The sequence below is a fragment of the Vipera berus genome, assembly GCF_964194415.1.
Source record: "Vipera berus genome assembly, chromosome: 1".
Classification (NCBI taxonomy): Eukaryota; Metazoa; Chordata; class Lepidosauria; order Squamata; family Viperidae; genus Vipera; species Vipera berus.
In genome coordinates, this window is record NC_138202.1 from 145,638,308 (window position 1) to 145,657,521 (window position 19,214).

The following is a 19,214-nucleotide window of genomic DNA, read 5'->3' on the forward strand; positions in this document are numbered from 1 at the left end:
CGGTTGATAAAACAAAACCTTTTGTGGCATCATGCACTGATAACTCCACTGTAAGAATGAGGCAAGTGCAATGCAAAAACAAGGCATTTTGCAACCAGGCAGAACAAGCACTAAGGAAAAAAAAATAACTAATAAAGTTTGCTCACACAATTCAAAGGGTAGATAGGTCTGAACTCAACTAATCAGTCAAATATTCTCCACACTTTTCAGCATAATGACCACTATTGTATTTCGCCATTATTTATTTTTTTTCTAAATAGTTTCGGCAAAAAAAATAAGAGAGTGAACAATAGGTTTCATAAATTCATCACTAATCTAAAATTATAAAATACATGAAATATTGCTGAGCCAAGTGTAAAGTTCAATTTTACTGTATACCCAATAGGACAGATTGTGCCGCTTTTGTTTCTATTTAAAAGGTGGTGAATATTTTTTTTTTATTTTAATCCCATTTATATCCCGCCCTTCTTCGAAGACTCAGGGCGGCTTACAATCTAAGCACAAATCAAATGTGCTTAGCAGTAGCCTTCATTCTATGTATATGCCTGCTTATTAGGGCTTTCACCCCCCCCCCAAGCGGCATTTTTACAAAGTCAGCTTATTGCCCCCAACAATCTGGGTCCTCATTTTACCTACCTCGGAAGGATGGAAGGCTGAGTCAACCCTGAGCCTGGTGGGACGCGAACCTGCACTAACTGCAGGCAGCTGGTGTTACTTAAGGAGGCATTAGCCCACTGCTCCACCAAGGCTTCATAAGTACGTATTTATTTATTTTCTGTTTTACTGGACTTTCAGACAACTTTAATCATGGACTTCTGAGCTCTTACAAGAAAAAAAAATCATCCTACATCAATATAATGACAATAAATATAAATAGGTATTATTCAAAATTGTTTTCAAACCAAAGCACATTTATTACATTTTTATCTTGTCTTTATTATTTTTATAAATAACTCAAGATAGTTAACACACCTAATACTCTTCCCCTCTCCTATTTTCCCCACTAGACTGACCTCTCCTCCTCTAAGTAACTAATCACTGTTACTGGTGATTGGAAGTAACTAGAAGCACCACAGAGAAAGAAACTAAACTGAAGCACCCTATCCCAGAAAGCGGTCCAGAAGAAAAACATGGTCATTGGTGTTAAAGGCTAATGAGAGAACTAATAGGACCAGAAGGGGCATATTCCTCCTATCAAGTTCCAACTTATCACTGCATAACCTGGTCTAAATTCTGAGTAAAAAAGGTCCAAACAACCTATTTCCTCTAGAAACGCTATGTTAAAGATAGAACAATATTTTCTGGTATAGGATCCAGGGAAGGAACACACTACAGATAGTCCTTCTTTAATGACTGCCTAATTTAGTGACCATTCACAATTGCACTGGTGATGAAAAAGTAATTTTACAACCAATCCTCGCATTTATGATTTTGGTAGCTCTATAAAGCAAGAGAAAGCTAGAATCACAAGCAAAGTCACAGTTCAACTTAGTGATAACTGTATAATGACTGGGTTGCTGGTCCCAACTACCATGTTTCCCCGAAAATAAGAGCCGGTCTTATATTTTTTTGGCCTCCCAAAAAGGCACTAGGGCTTATTTTCGTGGTAGTGCTTATTATTTCACGTACAGGAGGTGGAGAGCGTGGGAGCCTATGGGAGTAGAAGCGCCGCTACCGCCAGCCCTGTCCTCTCCGTCCCACCATCTGCTTGCCTGCGGCCACAATGAACCAAACCCTCAGTAAACCCCAGTCTCTGCCAGCCGTGCCTACTGGTCCTTGTGCAGCTTCAGCAGGTGTCTAGCAGGTGGAGGGAAGCAGCTCCACCTCCACCCCCTGCCTCACCTCATGGCGGCAGCACCAGCCGGACAGGCTGGGCCGGGCGGAAGGTAAGCTGGCCACAGCAGCTGGCAACAGAGCAGCCACAGGTGAGGTAGAGGCCAAACGCGGCCAGGGGCCACCCCATGTCTGCCTCGCATAGCTGGGACGAGTAGGCGTGCAGGCTAGTGATCAGCAATCCAGAGATGCGTGCCATGCGGTTCCCTGGCAGGCCGGCAGCAGGGGGGGCACTCGAGAGGTTGAACAGGAGATGTGAGCTGACTTGCCCCACGGCAGGGAGGAACTGCCCAGCAGGGCAGCCCAGAACAGCATGCCAAGGAGGGCAAAGAAGCAGCATGGGCAGCCACTTGGCCATACAGCACCCAACACGGCCAAGAAATGTCCCAGCAACAGCAGGGCCAGTAGGCAGAGTGGGTGGAGACTGAGGCTTGGCGAAGGCTTGAGAAGGTGAGGGGCAGTGAAGAAATCTTCCTTTCCCCATAGGTGCTCCCGATGCGAGTGACATCAGCTGGCCATGCCCCTTATCTGGCTGATGATCCTCCCCCCAAAATCAAGCTAGGGCTTACTTTCGGGGTAGGTCTTATTTTTGGGGAAACACGGTAGGATCACTAAACAAGGACTACATGTTTCCTTATTCAAAGCAGCAGGAAACACCCCGTCCATAAAGGAGCACTGATTACCTCCCAAGTCTAGCTGATCACACACTCCCAGCAATTCTTAGGAGTACAGAGGGACACAGATGCAGCCCGTAAGTGGCAGAAGACATACTACCAAGCACTCTAACCATTTTATTGAAGTCTACAAGCTAGGAATCCCAGACCATATGACAAGATGTAAACCCGGTCACCACGTAAAAAGCCAAGTCTTTCATGAATCTCGGCAAAATGTTGCACAAAACTTTACCCCCAAAAGCATATTTATATTTTTGAAATGTATATTTTACTTATTTGAGGACCCAGGTCTTCAGTTTCTAGCCCACAGAAAATGTTAAACATTTATGTAGTTTTCCAGTTTTTAATTCAGGTGCAATGTAATTTCTGCTCACCTCTGTAAATTCTCTAACTTTCAGTGACAAAGTATACCATATATTCTGTGCTATTAACTGTCAAAGGAATAAGCTTACCTTTCTTTAATGCTTCCAGAAGAAATGCAAGATTTTCTGCAAAACTACCCTAAAAGATATGATTAATTTTTATATTAAAATCTGAAATATGGAAAATTGCAATATTGTACTGCTATGTAGAAATGTTTCACTTACAGTTGCAAGAAAAAGTACGTGAACCCTTTGGGATTACGTGGAGTTTTGCATGAATTGGCCATAAAATGCGCTCTAAACGTCATGTAAGTCACAACAATAGAAAAACACAGTCTGCTTAAAATAATACTACACAAACATTAGCTGTTGTCATGTTTTAATTGAAGATAAGATGGAAACATTCACAGTGCAGGGTGGAAAAAGTATGTGAACCTTTGGACTTAATAATTGATTGACCCTCCTTTGGCAGCAATAACCTCAACCAAACGTTTCCTGTAGTTGCAGATCAGACCTGCACAACGATCTGGAGTAATTTTGGACCACTGCTCTTCACAAAACTGTTTCAGTGTAGCAATATTCTTGGGATGTCTGGTGTGAATCGCTCTTTTAAGGTCATGCCACAGCATTTCAATCGAGTTGAGGTCAGGACTCTGACTGGGCCACTCCAGAAGGCGTATTCTGTTCTGTTGAAGCCATTGTTTTGTTGAATTACTTGTATGCTTTGGGTCATTGTCCTGTTGCATCACCCATCCTCTGCGGAGCTTCAGTTGGCGGACAGATGGTCGTACGTTTTCCTGCAAAATGTCCTGATAAACTCTGGAATTCATCTTCCCATCAATGACAACAATCCGTCCAGGCCCTGAGGCAGCAAAGCAGCCCCAAACCATGATGCTCCCTCTGCCATGTTTTACAGTGGGGATGAGGTTTTGATGTTGGTGTGCTGTGCCTTTTTTTCTCCACACATAGTGTTGTGTGTTTTTCCCAAACAACTCAATTTTGGTTTCATCTGTCCACAGTATATTTTGCCAGTAGTGTTGTGGAACATCCAGGTGCTCTTTTGCAAACTTCAAACGTGCTGCATTATTTTTTTGGGACAGCAATAGCTTCCTCCGTGGTGTCCTCCATTCTTGTTTAATGTTTTCCTTATTGTAGATGTGTCAACAAAAATGTTAGCATGTGCCAGAGATTTCTGTAGGTCTTTAGCTGACACTCTAGGATTCTTCTTTACCTCATTAAGCATTATGCGCTGTGCTCTTGCAGTCATTTTTACAGGACGACCACGCCTAGGGAGAGTAGCAACAATGCTAAACTTTCTCCATTTGTAGACAGTCTGTCTTACCGTGGACACATGAACATCAAGGCTTTTGGAGATACTTTTGTAACCCTTTCCAGCTTCATGCAAGTCAACAATTCTTGATCGTAGGTCTTCTGAGAGCTCTTTTCTGCAAGGTATGGTTCACATCAGACAGTGCTTCTTGAGACCAGTAAACCCAAAACAGGTGTGTGTTTTTAAAGGGCAGGACAGCTGTCAGCAACACATCCAATATCATCACACTGGCTGGAGTCAAGGTTGGCTCACTCCTGGCTCCAATTAGCTCTTGGAGAAGTCATTAGGCTAGGGGTTCACATACTTTTTCCACCCTGCACTGTGAAAGTTTCCATCTTATGTTCAATTAAAACATGACAACAGCTAATGTTTGTGTAGTATTATTTTAAGCAGACTGTGTTTTTCTATTGTTGTGACTTACATGACGTTTAGAGTGCATTTTATGGCCAATTCATGCAAAACTCCACGTAATCCCAAAGTGTTCACATATTTTTTCTTGCAACTGTAAAACTTTGAACAAATTATATTAAATGTTAGATTTTTTAGAAGATAGATATAAACTTATTTAGAACAACTAGAAAATCTGTCCTTCCTATCCTACAAGTATTGCTTAATGTTTTTTACCTCAATAGTCATTATTTAATTCCAAGTAATTTCAAGTAAAAAAGACTCTTATTTCTATTTATTTTCTCCCCTTACCCAGAAGAAGAACCAATAGCTAACGTATTACACGAGCAATCTCAAAATGGTAATTATTTTAATACTAACCCTAGTACATATTCTAGTATGCCATATAAGGCTACTATGCAATTCTAAATGTAACTTATTTTTCTTACAAAAACTTTATCTCCAACCACGTTCTCCAAATTTAGTTGTCTTGTAATCTCCTTCAAAGCAATTCTACCATTGGTCTGTAATAATCCTACAAGTTAAAAAGAAATATATTATTTTCTCTTGATTTCACTTATCAGTTGATACACTTTATCTTCAGAGAAAAAACAAGACATAAGCAACAGGGAAATAAAGTTCAGAATTGCACTGACATAAATTGGGTTTGTGTATTTCTTTGATGTTTTTAGATCCAGTTTAAAAGAAACCACACAAAATAATTCCACTTGAAGATAAAGCAATTCCCTAATATCCATTCTAACAACCCTCATTATTGACCCTATTAGTTAGAGCTATTGGGAATTATATTTCTAAATTATATATTTAGAAAGCTACTAAGTCTTGATTTAGACATTGTTGCCTCTAAATAATTGTTCAGTGAACTAACCATAATTTTCATAAAGGTATCCTACACTGAAATGGCAGTTAGAAAGCGCTATGTATTATTCTATCCCTACCATAGATGGCAGGAACAGTTTTTATTTCCTATTACTTAATAGTCTAAATTTAGACACAATTAGATCTTCAAGAAAACTAAATTTGATAATCAAAAATATTACTTACCATTTAAATGTACCTGCAAGACATTCTCTTTTACCTCCTTTATATCCAAAAGTTTTTTTAAGACATGACAAACTAACTAGAAAAAAAGATTAAATAATCATTTATGGTAAAAGGGAACTGTATATAGATATTTATACATTATACTCTGTCAATATTCAGAAATAATTAAGCTTTTTGGCACTATTTAGTAATATAAATTATATTATTATTATTATTATTATTATTATTATTATTATTATTATTATTATTATTATTATTATTATTATTATTGCTCTTTGGTTGGATTCTTGATTCTTTTACAAACAGGAGGCTCCTTTAGTTTTACGAAAGTCTGAAATTCATCATAGGTGCCTATAGCAAGAAAAAGGAACACAATCATTACACACATTGCTCTGGAGAACAGAAATTTGGGGGCTGTAAATTGGATATTTTCTTTTATTCCCTTCCCAGTGAACCTCTGCAACTTGAACTCTGCTTCAGGTGGTTGAAAAACAGAATTGGAAAGCTGGATAGAGATATGTAGGGGAATCTGGAAAAATATCCTCTTTCCTTCGCTTTGAAGAAAATTGCATGGAATCCAAATACCTTCTTGATACCTCTATATACAGCTGAAACTCAAAAAATTAGAATATCGTGCAAAAGTTCATTTATTTCAGTAAGGCAACTTAAAAGGGGAAACTAATATATGAGATAGACTCATTACATGGAAAGCAAGATAGTTCAAGCCCTGATTTGTCATAATTGTGATGATTATGGCTTACAGCTCATGAAAACCCCAAATCCACAATCTCAGAAAATTAGAATATTGTGAAAAGGTGCAATATTCTAGGCTCAAAGTGTCCACTCTAATCAGCTAATTAAGCTATAACACCTGCAAAGGGTTCCTGAGCCTTTAAATGGTCTCTCAGTCTGGTTCAGTAGGAATCACAATCATGGGGAAGACTGCTAACCTGACAGTTGTGCAGAAAACCATCATTGACACCCTCCATAAGGAGGGAAAGCCTCAAAAGGAAATTGCAAAAGAAGTTGCATGTTCCCAAAGTGCTGTATCAAAGCACATTAATAGAAAGTTATGTGGAAGGGAAAAGTGTGGAAGAAAAAGGTGCACAAGCAGCAGGGATGACCGCAGCCTGGAGAGGATTGTCAGGAAAAGGCCATTCAAAAGTGTTGGGGACTTTCACAAGGAGTGGACTGAGGCTAGAGTCAGTGCATCAAGAGCCACCACACACAGACAGATCCTGGACATGGGCTTCAAATGTCGTATTCCTCTTGTCAAGCCGCTCCTGAACAACAAACAATGTCAGAAGCGTCTCACCTGGGCTAAAGAAAAACAGACTTGGTCTGTTGCTCAGTGGTCCAAAGTCCTCTTTTCTGATGAGAGCAACTTTTGCATCTCATTTGGAAACCAAGGACCCAGAGTCTGGAGGAAGAATGGAAAGGCACACACTGCAAGATGCTTGAAGTCCAGTGTGAAGTTTCCACAGTCTGTGTTGATTTGGGGAGCCATGTCATCTGCTGGTACTGGTCCACTGTGCTTCATAAAGTCCAGGGTCAACGCAGCCGTCTACCAGGAGATTTTGGAGCACTTCATGCTTCCTTCCGCTGACGAGCTTTACGGGGATGCTGACTTCATTTTCTAGCAGGACTTGGCACCTGCCCACACTGCCAAAAGCACCAAAACCTGGTTCAATGACCGTGGGATTACTGTGCTTGATTGGCCAGCAAACTCGCCTGACCTGAACCCCATAGAGAATCTATGGGGCATTACCAAGAGAAAGATGAGAGACATGAGACCGAACAATGCAGAAGAGCTGAAGGCCGCTATTGAAGCATCCTGGTCTTCCATAACATCTCAGCAGTGCCACAGGCTGATAGCTTCCATGCCACGCCGCATTGAGGCAGTAATTGCTGCAAAAGGGGCCCAAACCAAGTACTAAGTAATATGCATGCTTATACTTTTCAGAGGTCCGATATTGTTCTATGTACACTCCTTGTTTTATTGATTGCATGTAATATTCTAATTTTCTGAGATTGTGGATTTGGAGTTTTCATGAGCTGTACGCCATAATCATCACAATTATGACAAATCACAGCTTGAACTATCTTGCTTTGCATGTAATGAGTCTATCTCATATAATAGTTTCCCCTTTTAAGTTGCATTACTGAAATAAATGAACTTTTGCATGATAATCTAATTTTTCGAGTTTCACCTGTACAGACAGTGAAACATACTCCGGGTTCTGAATAAAAGTATATTCTAAAAGTATATCTACTATATACTCCTGAAATATTGTTCGACAAAAAACAGACACATGAAGAAATCAGAGGAAATCACAATCCTTGTTATAGTAATACCCACTGGAAGAGAGGATGTCATACTCATATCAATGCTATTTATGTACACTGATGAGAGTTTGAGAGCCATTTTGTGACAGTGAAAGAAAAACTATCTGTTTAAAAAGACATGACACAACACACTGTTTTGTGTGCTAATTTATCTATCTATTACAGGAGTCAGAAACTCTAGTTGCCTTATAGGTTACACTACAGGGTTCTTTCACCACCACTCATTTGCTCCATGAGGAAAAAAAACAGCTTTGGTCATATCTGTTATTATCCTACACTAAAAGTTTTGTAAAGATCTTGCATGAAATTGCATATAAACTTAAAAGTGAAATGTGAACATGTAACATGTTCCCCATATGTTTCACAAATCTCTGAGAGTCACTGTAGCAAATTTGGAGGAGTCTTGGGACGAATGGGGGAGGTAAAATCTAAAGAAAGACTCCATTCTGCAAATGAACACTGCAGATATTCCTTGACTTACAACCTTTATTTAGTGGCTGTTCGATTTTACGACACTGAACAAAGTGACTTTTGACTATTTTTCACATGACTGTTGCAGCATCCACCTAATCACATGATCAAAATTCAGACACTTGACAATTGGCATGTATTTGTGATGGTTGCAGTGTCCCAGGATCATGTGATTGCCTTTTGCAACCTTCTGACAAGCAAAATCAATGGGGAAGTCAGATTCCCTTCATAACCGTGTAACTAACTTAAAAAGTGAATCACTTAACTGCTGTGGTAAGAAAGATCATAAAATGGGCAAAACTCACTTAACAACTGTTTCGCTTAGCAACAGAAATTCTGGGCTCAACTGTGGTCATACGTTAAGGATAACTGTATTCCATCAGTAGTTACCTCACTAAGTATATAATTAAAGGGGGAAAGTTAAGTCTTAACAGGTATAAATGCTCTAAATAACAACATGACAATTATCTATTATACAAAATATAAGCACATTTAAAAAGTATTACCAGAGTCTTTCCAGATCCTCGTGGTCCAATAATAAGTACAGAATTGCTTTCACCATTAATGGCAGTATGTTTTATCAGCTCAAGTAACTGTCTATGGGAAAAGATACACATTTCAGTTTCAGACAAGGCCTAGGGAACTTTTCAGATACCAATTTCGTCTGAAGGAAAAAATAATTATCATTCAACCATTTTAAAATACCCAAAAAACCAAATTTCAGCAAAGAAATACCTAAAAATTCCCCATAAAACTACTAAATCATCAACATGTCTTCCAATCATATGAAAAGATAATAACTCATATTCACTCTATGATTTGATACAGTATGAGTAACTGAAAAGAATGAAAAAACCCTCATCTTTAATGGGAAGGAGAATGTCTATATACCCTTTATCCAGAGTAGAAAATGGAGCTTTTTTTCCGGATTGTAGATAGACTATATCCTTAGCTGCATCTGACAAGAGTGCCGCCGATCAAAGAATGCCGATTGGTGGCCCGCAGGGGGAGAGCGTTCTCTGTGGGCGTGCCAGACCTTTGGAACCGCTTACCGGTCGAGCTCCGGATGGCCCCCGACCTTCGCTCCTTCCGGCGCGATCTCAAAACCTTCTTTTTCGAACAAGCTGGCCTGGTCTGACGGGATGGGGTTGGGTTTTTATAAATAGTTTTAATTTTAATATGTATTAATTATTACGGGCATAATGGTTTAATCACTTTTTAATTTTTGTATTCTGTTTTTTATTATGTATTGCCCTGTTCACTGCCCTGAGTCCTTCGGGAGAAGGGCGGTATACAAATTAAATTATTAAATTAAATTAAATTAATAACAAAGTTGTAGCTATTCACCGAGTAAGCTTATAAATAATGGAATACTTGTTCCAGGTCTGCTAAAGAAAGCTTCATCTATAACCAAGCTAGCAGCACTTAAAAGACTAAGGATTGTGTTGCTATTGGGCGTGTGTCACTCAGTGCAGCATTCAGAGAAAAAAACCGCCAAGGAGCTGTTCTCCAAGACAGGACAACCACTTGGCTGACAGCAAAATTATTTGAATGTAGCAACTAGGTTCCAGGTATTGAGCAACAGATGTCCATATATGGCAATATTTCCAGCTACAACTGTGCTGACAGTAAGTAGGTTGAGGTTGGTCCTGAAAATTCTGGCCTTCACCAGGTCTGTTAATGACCTAGCACCGCCACTAGGTTTTTTAGGAATCAGTGGGTGATTGGGAGACCTGAGGCCAAGGGACTTACTGATCTTCTACATCAGGAGCATCAAATCATTTTGAGAACTCAACTTTAGAGACTCCTTGATGTCATTTCATCTTATTACTCCTAATATTTAAGCCAGCAAACTAAGCTTCTTAAATACCTCTGTAACAGAAAGGCTAAATACTAATCAGACAAACTGGGTATTAATTTATAAGGTATAATCAGAGCACTTGGAATGGGATGTACTAAAGTGGGATCTCTCTTTTCCGTATACGAGTCTTCCAACACTCCACTACAACCATACTGCACCAATCAACACCACCAAATCCAAGAAGGTAAAAGAAAATAGAGCTGGCCCTCACCTCTTATAAAAATTCCACCTGGGAGAAAAATCTTCTTGCTCCTCACTGGTTGCTGAACGTTTGATTTTTCCCAGATTCTGACCATCTCTTACCTAGATTCATAGATTTAGTTTGATTGATGGTTCAGATTTAAATCCTAAACCTCCAGGAATGTGTTCCTTTCCATTCTAACAAGTGTTCTATTACAACCAGGCAATTCAAGAAAAGCAACATTTTCATCTAATGTCTTGACTAAGTGCCACCACTTTTTTATGTTTTATCTTTTAAATGTCTATGAGAATGAACAAGGCAATATAATTGGATTCAGAGCACCTTATCAGAAATGGGGGGATATTTCTGGTTGCAAAAATCAGTTAAATCTACAAGAGTCCTTCCATTCTAGTAACTGATATTTTAGTGAGAAGAGCATTTTTGCTTATTTTATTCTCCTTCACCCCCAGCAGCATATCCCCCATTGTAAACAGTCATAGTTACAGGAAGAGAGAAAACAGGCAAATCACATCCCTCTTCTCTACACAGCAGTACATTTGCAGCACAAAATTCAACCTACCGTATATACTTGAGTATAAGCCGAATTTTTCAGCCCACTTTTTGGGCTGAAAAATTCCACTTCGGCTTATACTCCAGTCAACAAAAAAAACTTACCGAGGACTTGTGCGCGGCCGAGGCTTTGGTGCTTCCGGGATCGCCCGCACCTCTCCCAAGCCACCGCCGTCCGAGACCTGCCGAAGTTTGGGGAGGTTTGGGGAGGTGCGCGCGCACCTCCCCAAACTCCGCGCCTTGCCTGCCTGCTTCTTTCCGCAGCGGAAAGAAGCAGGCAGGCAGGGCGCGGAGGAACGGAGACTTGCCGACGTTTGGGGAGGTTTGGGCGCCTCCCCAAACCTCGGCAGGTCTCCGTTCCTCCGCGCAGACCTGCCGACGTTTGGGGAGGTTTGGGCGCCTCCCCAAACCTCCCCAAACCTCGGCAGGTCTCCGTTCCTCCTGCCGACCTTTGGGGAGGTTTGGGCGCCTCCCCAAACCTCCCCAAACCTCGGCAGGTCTCCGTTCCTCCTGCCGACCTTTGGGGAGGTTTGGGCGCCTCCCCAAACCTCGGCAGGTCTCCGTTCCTCCTGCCGACCTTTGGGGAGGTTTGGGCGCCTCCCCAAACCTCCCCAGGTCTCCGTTCCTCCTGCCGACCTTTGGGGAGGTTTGGGCGCCTCCCCAAACCTCGGCAGGTCTCCGTTCCTCCTGCCGACCTTTGGGGAGGTTTGGGCGCCTCCCCAAACCTCGGCAGGTCTCCGTTCCTCCTGCCGACCTTTGGGGAGGTTTGGGCGCCTCCCCAAACCTCGGCAGGTCTCCGTTCCTCCTGCCGACCTTTGGGGAGGTTTGGGCGCCTCCCCAAACCTCCCCAAACCTCGGCAGGTCTCCGTTCCTGTTTGGGGAGGTTTGGGCGCCTCCCCAAACCTCCCCAAACCTCGGCAGGTCTCCGTTCCTGTTTGGGGAGGTTTGGGCGCCTCCCCAAACCTCGGCAGGTCTCCGTTCCTCCGCGCAGACCTGCCGACCTTTGGGGAGGTTTGGGCGCCTCCCCAAACGTCCCCAAACCTCGGCAGGTCTCCGTTCCTGTTTGGGGAGGTTTGGGCGCCTCCCCAAACCGCCCCAAACCTCGGCAGGTCTCCGTTCCTCCGCGCAGACCTGCCAACCTTTGGGGAGGTTTGGGCGCCTCCCCAAACGTCCCCAAACCTCGGCAGGTCTCCGTTCCTGTTTGGGGAGGTTTGGGCGCCTCCCCAAACGTCCCCAAACCTCGGCAGGTCTCCGTTCCTCCGCGCAGACCTGCCGACCTTTGGGGAGGTTTGGGCGCCTCCCCAAACCTCCCCAAACCTCGGCAGGTCTCCGTTCCTGTTTGGGGAGGTTTGGGCACCTCCCCAAACCTCCCCAAACCTCGGCAGGTCTCCGTTCCTCCGCGCAGACCTGCCGACGTTTGGGGAGGTTTGGGCGCCTCCCCAAACGTCCCCAAACCTCGGCAGGTCTCCGTTCCTGTTTGGGGAGGTTTGGGCGCCTCCCCAAACCTCCCCAAACCTCGGCAGGTCTCCGTTCCTCCGCGCAGACCTGCCGACCTTTGGGGAGGTTTGGGCGCCTCCCCAAACGTCCCCAAACCTCGGCAGGTCTCCGTTCCTGTTTGGGGAGGTTTGGGCGCCTCCCCAAACGTCCCCAAACCTCGGCAGGTCTCCGTTCCTCCGCGCAGACCTGCCGACCTTTGGGGAGGTTTGGGCGCCTCCCCAAACCTCCCCAAACCTCGGCAGGTCTCCGTTCCTGTTTGGGGAGGTTTGGGCGCCTCCCCAAACCTCCCCAAACCTCGGCAGGTCTCCGTTCCTCCGCGCAGACCTGCCGACCTTTGGGGAGGTTTGGGCGCCTCCCCAAACCTCCCCAAACCTCGGCAGGTCTCCGTTCTTCCTGCCGACCTTTGGGGAGGTTTGGGCGCCTCCCCAAACCTCCCCAAACGTCGGCAGGTCTGCGCGGAGGAACGGAGACCTGCCGAGGTTTGGGGAGGTTTGGGGAGGCGCCCAAACCTCCCCAAACAGGAACGGAGACCTGCCGAGGTTTGGGGACGTTTGGGGAGGCGCCCAAACCTCCCCAAAGGTCGGCAGGTCTGCGCGGAGGAACGGAGACCTGCCGAGGTTTGGGGAGGTTTGGGGAGGCGCCCAAACCTCCCCAAACAGGAACGGAGACCTGCCGAGGTTTGGGGAGGTTTGGGGAGGCGCCCAAACCTCCCCAAACGTCGGCAGGTCTGCGCGGAGGAACGGAGACCTGCCGAGGTTTGGGGAGGCGCCCAAACCTCCCCAAACAGGAACGGAGACCTGCCGAGGTTTGGGGACGTTTGGGGAGGCGCCCAAACCTCCCCAAAGGTCGGCAGGTCTGCGCGGAGGAACGGAGACCTGCCGAGGTTTGGGGAGGCGCCCAAACCTCCCCAAAGGTCGGCAGGAGGAACGGAGACCTGCCGAGGTTTGGGGAGGTTTGGGGAGGCGCCCAAACCTCCCCAAAGGTCGGCAGGAGGAACGGAGACCTGCCGAGGTTTGGGGAGGTTTGGGGAGGCGCCCAAACCTCCCCAAAGGTCGGCAGGAGGAACGGAGACCTGCCGAGGTTTGGGGAGGCGCCCAAACCTCCCCAAAGGTCGGCAGGTCTGCGCGGAGGAACGGAGACCTGCAGAGGTTTGGGGAGGCGCCCAAACCTCCCCAAAGGTCGGCAGGAGGAACGGAGACCTGCCGAGGTTTGGGGAGGCGCCCAAACCTCCCCAAAGGTCGGCAGGAGGAACGGAGACCTGCCGAGGTTTGGGGAGGTTTGGGGAGGCGCCCAAACCTCCCCAAAGGTCGGCAGGAGGAACGGAGACCTGCCGAGGTTTGGGGAGGTTTGGGGAGGCGCCCAAACCTCCCCAAAGGTCGGCAGGAGGAACGGAGACCTGCCGAGGTTTGGGGAGGCGCCCAAACCTCCCCAAAGGTCGGCAGGAGGAACGGAGACCTGCCGACGAGCCGCGGCCACACAGGGTATTCCTGTGTATTCAGGCTTGCAGAACGGCGGATCGGCTTATACTCGAGTCAATAACTTTTTCCAGTTTTTGGGGGTGAAATTGGGGGTCTCGGCTTATACTCGAGTCGGCTTATACTCAAGTATATACGGTACTTTTGAGAAGGTCAGATCTCTAAAGGCTATGAGGTTCAAATCCCAGGAGATTCATTATGAAACTCTCAAAAACAAAGAAAAAGATCTTTTTGCTTACTTATATTGATGCTCAAGCCCAAATAACTTTCCATTTGGATTCAGGTGACAGAATCTTTCACGTAATATTTTTTGTACCTATAAATATTTAGACATATTATTAAAAACATACAAAACCAGTAGACAATTTTCTCCTTACTTTATAAGGCTTGCAAAGATGTTCAGACATTATTAAAAAGCATGTTCAGAAAATAATATAATTTATTAATACCTATAAAGTAATATTTGTAAAGAAAGAAATTTATACCTCTCCAGGTCTATATAAGATAAAAGAGTACTGATCATTCTGAGTATTAGGCAATTTGAAAAGAGTTGAAATATAATTGGCCTTGCCATTATTTTCTAAAGCTTCATAGTGCTTTCATTAAAAAGCTAAATTTTGCAAAAAATATTCATGAGCATTAATGTAGGTTTTTACCTAAAGAGAATTAAAGGATAATCTTAGAAATGTGTTCAACATTTTAGAATATTTGGTGCTACATAATAAAAAACAAGCCACATTGATTTTCTTAGATGCATTCTTAGAGGGTAAGGGGCTTTCTTGTTTAATGTTTTTGAAGATAAGAACTTTAAACAGAATTTTATAAAATGGGTAACACTGATTTTACATTTCACAAAAGCTCAAATAATTATTAATGGAGATTTAACAAAGCTTTGTAAGATACAAAAAGGAACAAGACAGAGATGCTCACCATCTCCTCTCTTACTAGGATTCTTGAAATACTGAATAAAGATATAAGACAAGATGAGAAGATTGTGGAGTAAAGATTAAGAAAAAGACTTCTAAATTAAGGCCTTTGTAGATTGTTTGGTGTTGGTTTTGGAAGATCTTTTAAAGTGAATTGGAAGATTAATGTGAATACTAAAATAATTTAGTGTATTAGTAGGTTTTCAACATCAACAAACAAGACAAAAATGTTAACAAAAACATGAAAAGAGAAGATCAAACAGAACTGATGAATAAAATGGGTTTTAAAATTGAGAAGAAAAATATTGTTACTCTGGCAAATATGAATTATATGTTATTTCAAAATAATTATGTTAAGCCATGGAATGAAGTTTAAAAAGACATGCTAAGATGTGAGAAACTACAATTGTCATTGCTGGGAAGAAAAGTCTGTGATTAAGATGAATGAATGTTTTTTTTAGAGAAAATGCTTGTTTTGATGACAACTGACGGACCATTTAAACAGGATATATCTAAATTTGTGTGGCAGGAGAAAAAAACAAGTTAAACGAAGCACTTACAAGATGCAAAGGAAAGAGGAGAATTAGATCTACCCGATTTGAGGTTTTATTTTGTAGCTTGCTGTTTGGGATAGAGTGGGTCTCCTCAGAAATAGGAGACTCTTGGAATTAGAAGGATATGACCTGAGATTTAGGTGATGTGAATTATTTGTAAAAATGACATCTTTTAATTATATAATTAATTGACTGTATTTATGGAAGAAACTAACACAAAATCTAAACCACAAATCACTCCATATCCTATGAAGCTCCAAATAGTAAATGGACATTAAACATTAAAGAATTCATAAACCCAGGGCCAAAATATTCCATAGGGCAAGGGCTCAGCTGATACAGAGATGACTTTAGAAGGCATCCAATCTATTTTTTCCTGACTTCAAAGACACTTTCTTAACTATAAATTGTTAAGACTTGGACAAAAGGGCTATCTTGGGGGGGACAGGGGTGTTCCAAAAGGAGGAGCCAAAGGATTATAAACCTTAATTAAGTGAATGCAGTCATGACAAGCATCTCCATGCCTCAAGCCCCCCTCATATGGATTGCTGGATCCAATGAAGTTTTTGATATGTCAAAACAATTGAAGAAGGTTGTTTTGCAACAAAAAGGCATAGCAGGACAAAATCTTTCAATTGTATCTGAAAAATTATTGGCAGACAGTGTAAAGCACAGAGAATTAATGTAATTTGGTCAGAGTATTGTGTGTCTAACATGTAGGCTGCCCCATTCTGGATTAAGTGCAATTTCCAAGTGATCTTCAAAGCAAACCCATCATATAGCAATATCCCTTACAATAGCCAAGAGGGCACAAATCACTCCAGCAGGTAGGGTTGCAAATGGCATATCAACCAGAGCTGGGCACAAGACTCTGATTATCACTGCCTCTTTACTTTCCAGTTGTAGTCATGAATCACAAAAGACCCACCCCCCAGCAATCATGGTCTACTTCGAGATACACCACTGGAACTAACTCCACCTTATTTGAGTTTAATTTCTGAATGTTTTCTTGAGTTCAAATCTAACATCCAGCATGGGAAGAAGACCTCCATTGTACCCAGCTTCATATTCCTAACAAAAACCCTTGTGCAAAATGTCCCCTTTGCTAGGAAAATCCCATTTACACATAGTTACATGTCTATTACGACAAGTCACTGAACTATATTTTCCCTTGTATTTAAAAATGAAATTGTAAGAATGTTACAATTGTTAGTAAGAATATTACTAACCTTTGAAATGCATTCTCCATTTGTAAAGCTATCTTCTTTCAACTTCCGTTTGCTCATTTTAATTCACATTCTAAAAGGATAAAATATATTACAGAACTTAATTTCATTATGCTGAAAATAATCTTTTTTGTTTAACCTAGAATAGCAAAAATAGATTTATAAAATTTACAAAACTGTATTGTTAGTCACATGTAATGGCATTTAGCAGTGAGACAAACAGCAATTGTGAGTCATTAAATAATTTTACACATTATTTTATTCATTTTAAAAATTCAGTTGTAAAAAATGTTCAGATCCAAATCTCCCTTCAATAATCTGATTTCTCTTCAAAATCATGTCTTTTGAAAACCTAATCCTTAAGGCTTTATTTTTTGGTGTTTAATAACAAAAAAAAGCAAGACATAAAAATGATAGTGATATAGTCAAAAAGAAAAAATGCACTAACAAAAATATGACAAAAAGCACATGTCATAATATGACAACTACAATTCTCTATATATTTGTCTAATGGAATTATTCAAGTACACTGAATTATTTGATACATTAATGCACTTTTTTGAACGTACTGAATTCTGTATAAATGAATCTCATAATCTAATCCTGAAGGGTGTGAGGTCCTTGGCTGTTATATACATGAATGCCCTCTGTAAGCTGTACAACAAAGTGACTCTGGGAAGTGAACAATAGATAAAAGCATGAAAACAAAACACAGGTAATCCTTGACTTATGACTACAATTGACTAGCACTGATGATGTTACCTAGTTTGGGTAATGAAACATCTGCAAGAAAACAACCAAGCTCAGAGAGCGGTAAGCACCCAACTACAATTGGACTGGAACATCTATCACTAAGCAATGAGATAGGTGAGTCACCATGTGATAGCACCTCTTTTACAATGTTTGTCACAGTCATTAAGGAAACCACATAGTGGTTAAGTGAATGCAACTTCCCCCATTGACTTTGCATATTGGGAACCAACTGGGAAAGTTGCAAATGGAGATAATGTGATCCCAGGACACTGCAACCATCACAAATACATGCTTTGCTATGTGCCCAACTTGCAATCACACAACCTCAGACACTATAATGGTTGAAAATGCAAGGACCAGTCAAAAATCAAGGATTACCTGTAACATAAAAGTAAAAACAATGACTTAAATAGCTGTAAGGGGGGAAAAACACCCTGAAATTAACATACATGTAGAAAATACAGTATGACCAAGCCACCAAATAAACCTGGGTTGGGGGATTAACCAACCTTACATATCAGATTCAACTAGCGTACTGGCCCAGTGCCTGAAGGCCAAATCAAGACTTCAAACTGCAATGGAAAGCTAACACCCGAATCTTGGTGGTAGGTGACGTGACAGTTACCCACAGGATAAAAGACTACTCAAGAGGTGGCTGAGAGCATCTGGATGTTTACAGTCAAATTTATGTAACTACCAGAAAATGCTTAACTAGCCAAAATTTTTAACAGCTGTATGTTTTCATCATTACTGTGGAAGTCTTTATTCTATACCAGGGGTGTCAAACTGCTGGCCCACAGGCCAGATGCATCACAACGAAACTGTGCCCACCCCATTACCAGCAATGGGGAAAAAGTTCTGATATGTCACGCGACATCACGAGTTTGACATGTCTGCTCTATGCTAACAATTCTTCATATCTGTACAATTATTTACTACTGTGGTTGCATTATGTTTACAGACTTGCTAAAAGTACTCATTGTCTGAGACTTGCAGTATAGAGTTCATTTTCAAAGGTAACAGAGATGGAACTTTGTATAACCTGTAGTGTCAAGCAGTTCCCCAATCGGATTTTTGTATCATACAAGGGGACTGTATTCATATATCAAATTGTGAAAAGAAACTTCCACATACCTCAGCAATTCTAGTGTAGGGTGGGTGGGTTTTTTTGCCTTTTGTTCACAAAGCTTATGAAAATAAAAATGGAGCAGAAAGGATTCCTAAAAATGTAAACTCTAAAAAGCTACTTCTTTCATACAATACCAAGTGTAGGTTTGTTAGTACTGTTATACGTAGGTTAACCATCATACCAACTGATGGTTAACCTACTGAGAGATGGAACTCAACTATTTATTAAACACATTTATCTAGCCACCCATTTCATTGAAGATGGCTCTTTTTCACCTCCCACGGGAGAACAGTCACAACCTATATCTATTTTTATACTTAAAAATAACAGCACACACACACACACACACACACACACGACTGCTGGATGTTAAGTTAGCAGCACCCTGATTTGAAGAGTTCAACCAACGACCAGCCCAGCTACAGCCTGGTAAATAAATATAAATCATTCCAGTCACTGAAATTGGTTCGCAACTAGACTTGGCATCCTAAAATTGTCCGGTTCCTTTCCACCTCAAGCTATCTAAGAACGAGCATCAAGTCAGTCGCTTATCAAAGGTCTACGAGGGGGAAGA

The 19,214-nt window shown here is 42.1% G+C and overlaps 1 protein-coding gene across 2 annotated transcripts in view; it reads right to left on the bottom strand.

The window, feature by feature from the left end:
- ORC4 (origin recognition complex subunit 4) overlaps positions 1 to 19,214 on the bottom strand; it is a 30,402-nt gene that overhangs the window by 10,632 nt on the left and 556 nt on the right. The window contains exons 1-7 of one of the 2 annotated variants that reach the window (XM_081344897.1): positions 18,646 to 18,663; positions 16,762 to 16,831; positions 14,292 to 14,368; positions 8,975 to 9,065; positions 5,652 to 5,727; positions 5,036 to 5,121; positions 2,960 to 3,008 (exon numbers count right to left, since the gene is read on the bottom strand). In XM_081344897.1, the coding sequence (XP_081201023.1) occupies positions 2,960 to 3,008; positions 5,036 to 5,121; positions 5,652 to 5,727; positions 8,975 to 9,065; positions 14,292 to 14,368; positions 16,762 to 16,818 (436 nt within the window). In that variant the 5' untranslated portion in view covers positions 16,819 to 16,831; positions 18,646 to 18,663. Of the gene's footprint in view, positions 1 to 2,959; positions 3,009 to 5,035; positions 5,122 to 5,651; positions 5,728 to 8,974; positions 9,066 to 14,291; positions 14,369 to 16,761; positions 16,832 to 18,645; positions 18,664 to 19,214 lie in introns of those variants that run through there. The other variant, XM_081344896.1, reaches the window with a different exon arrangement.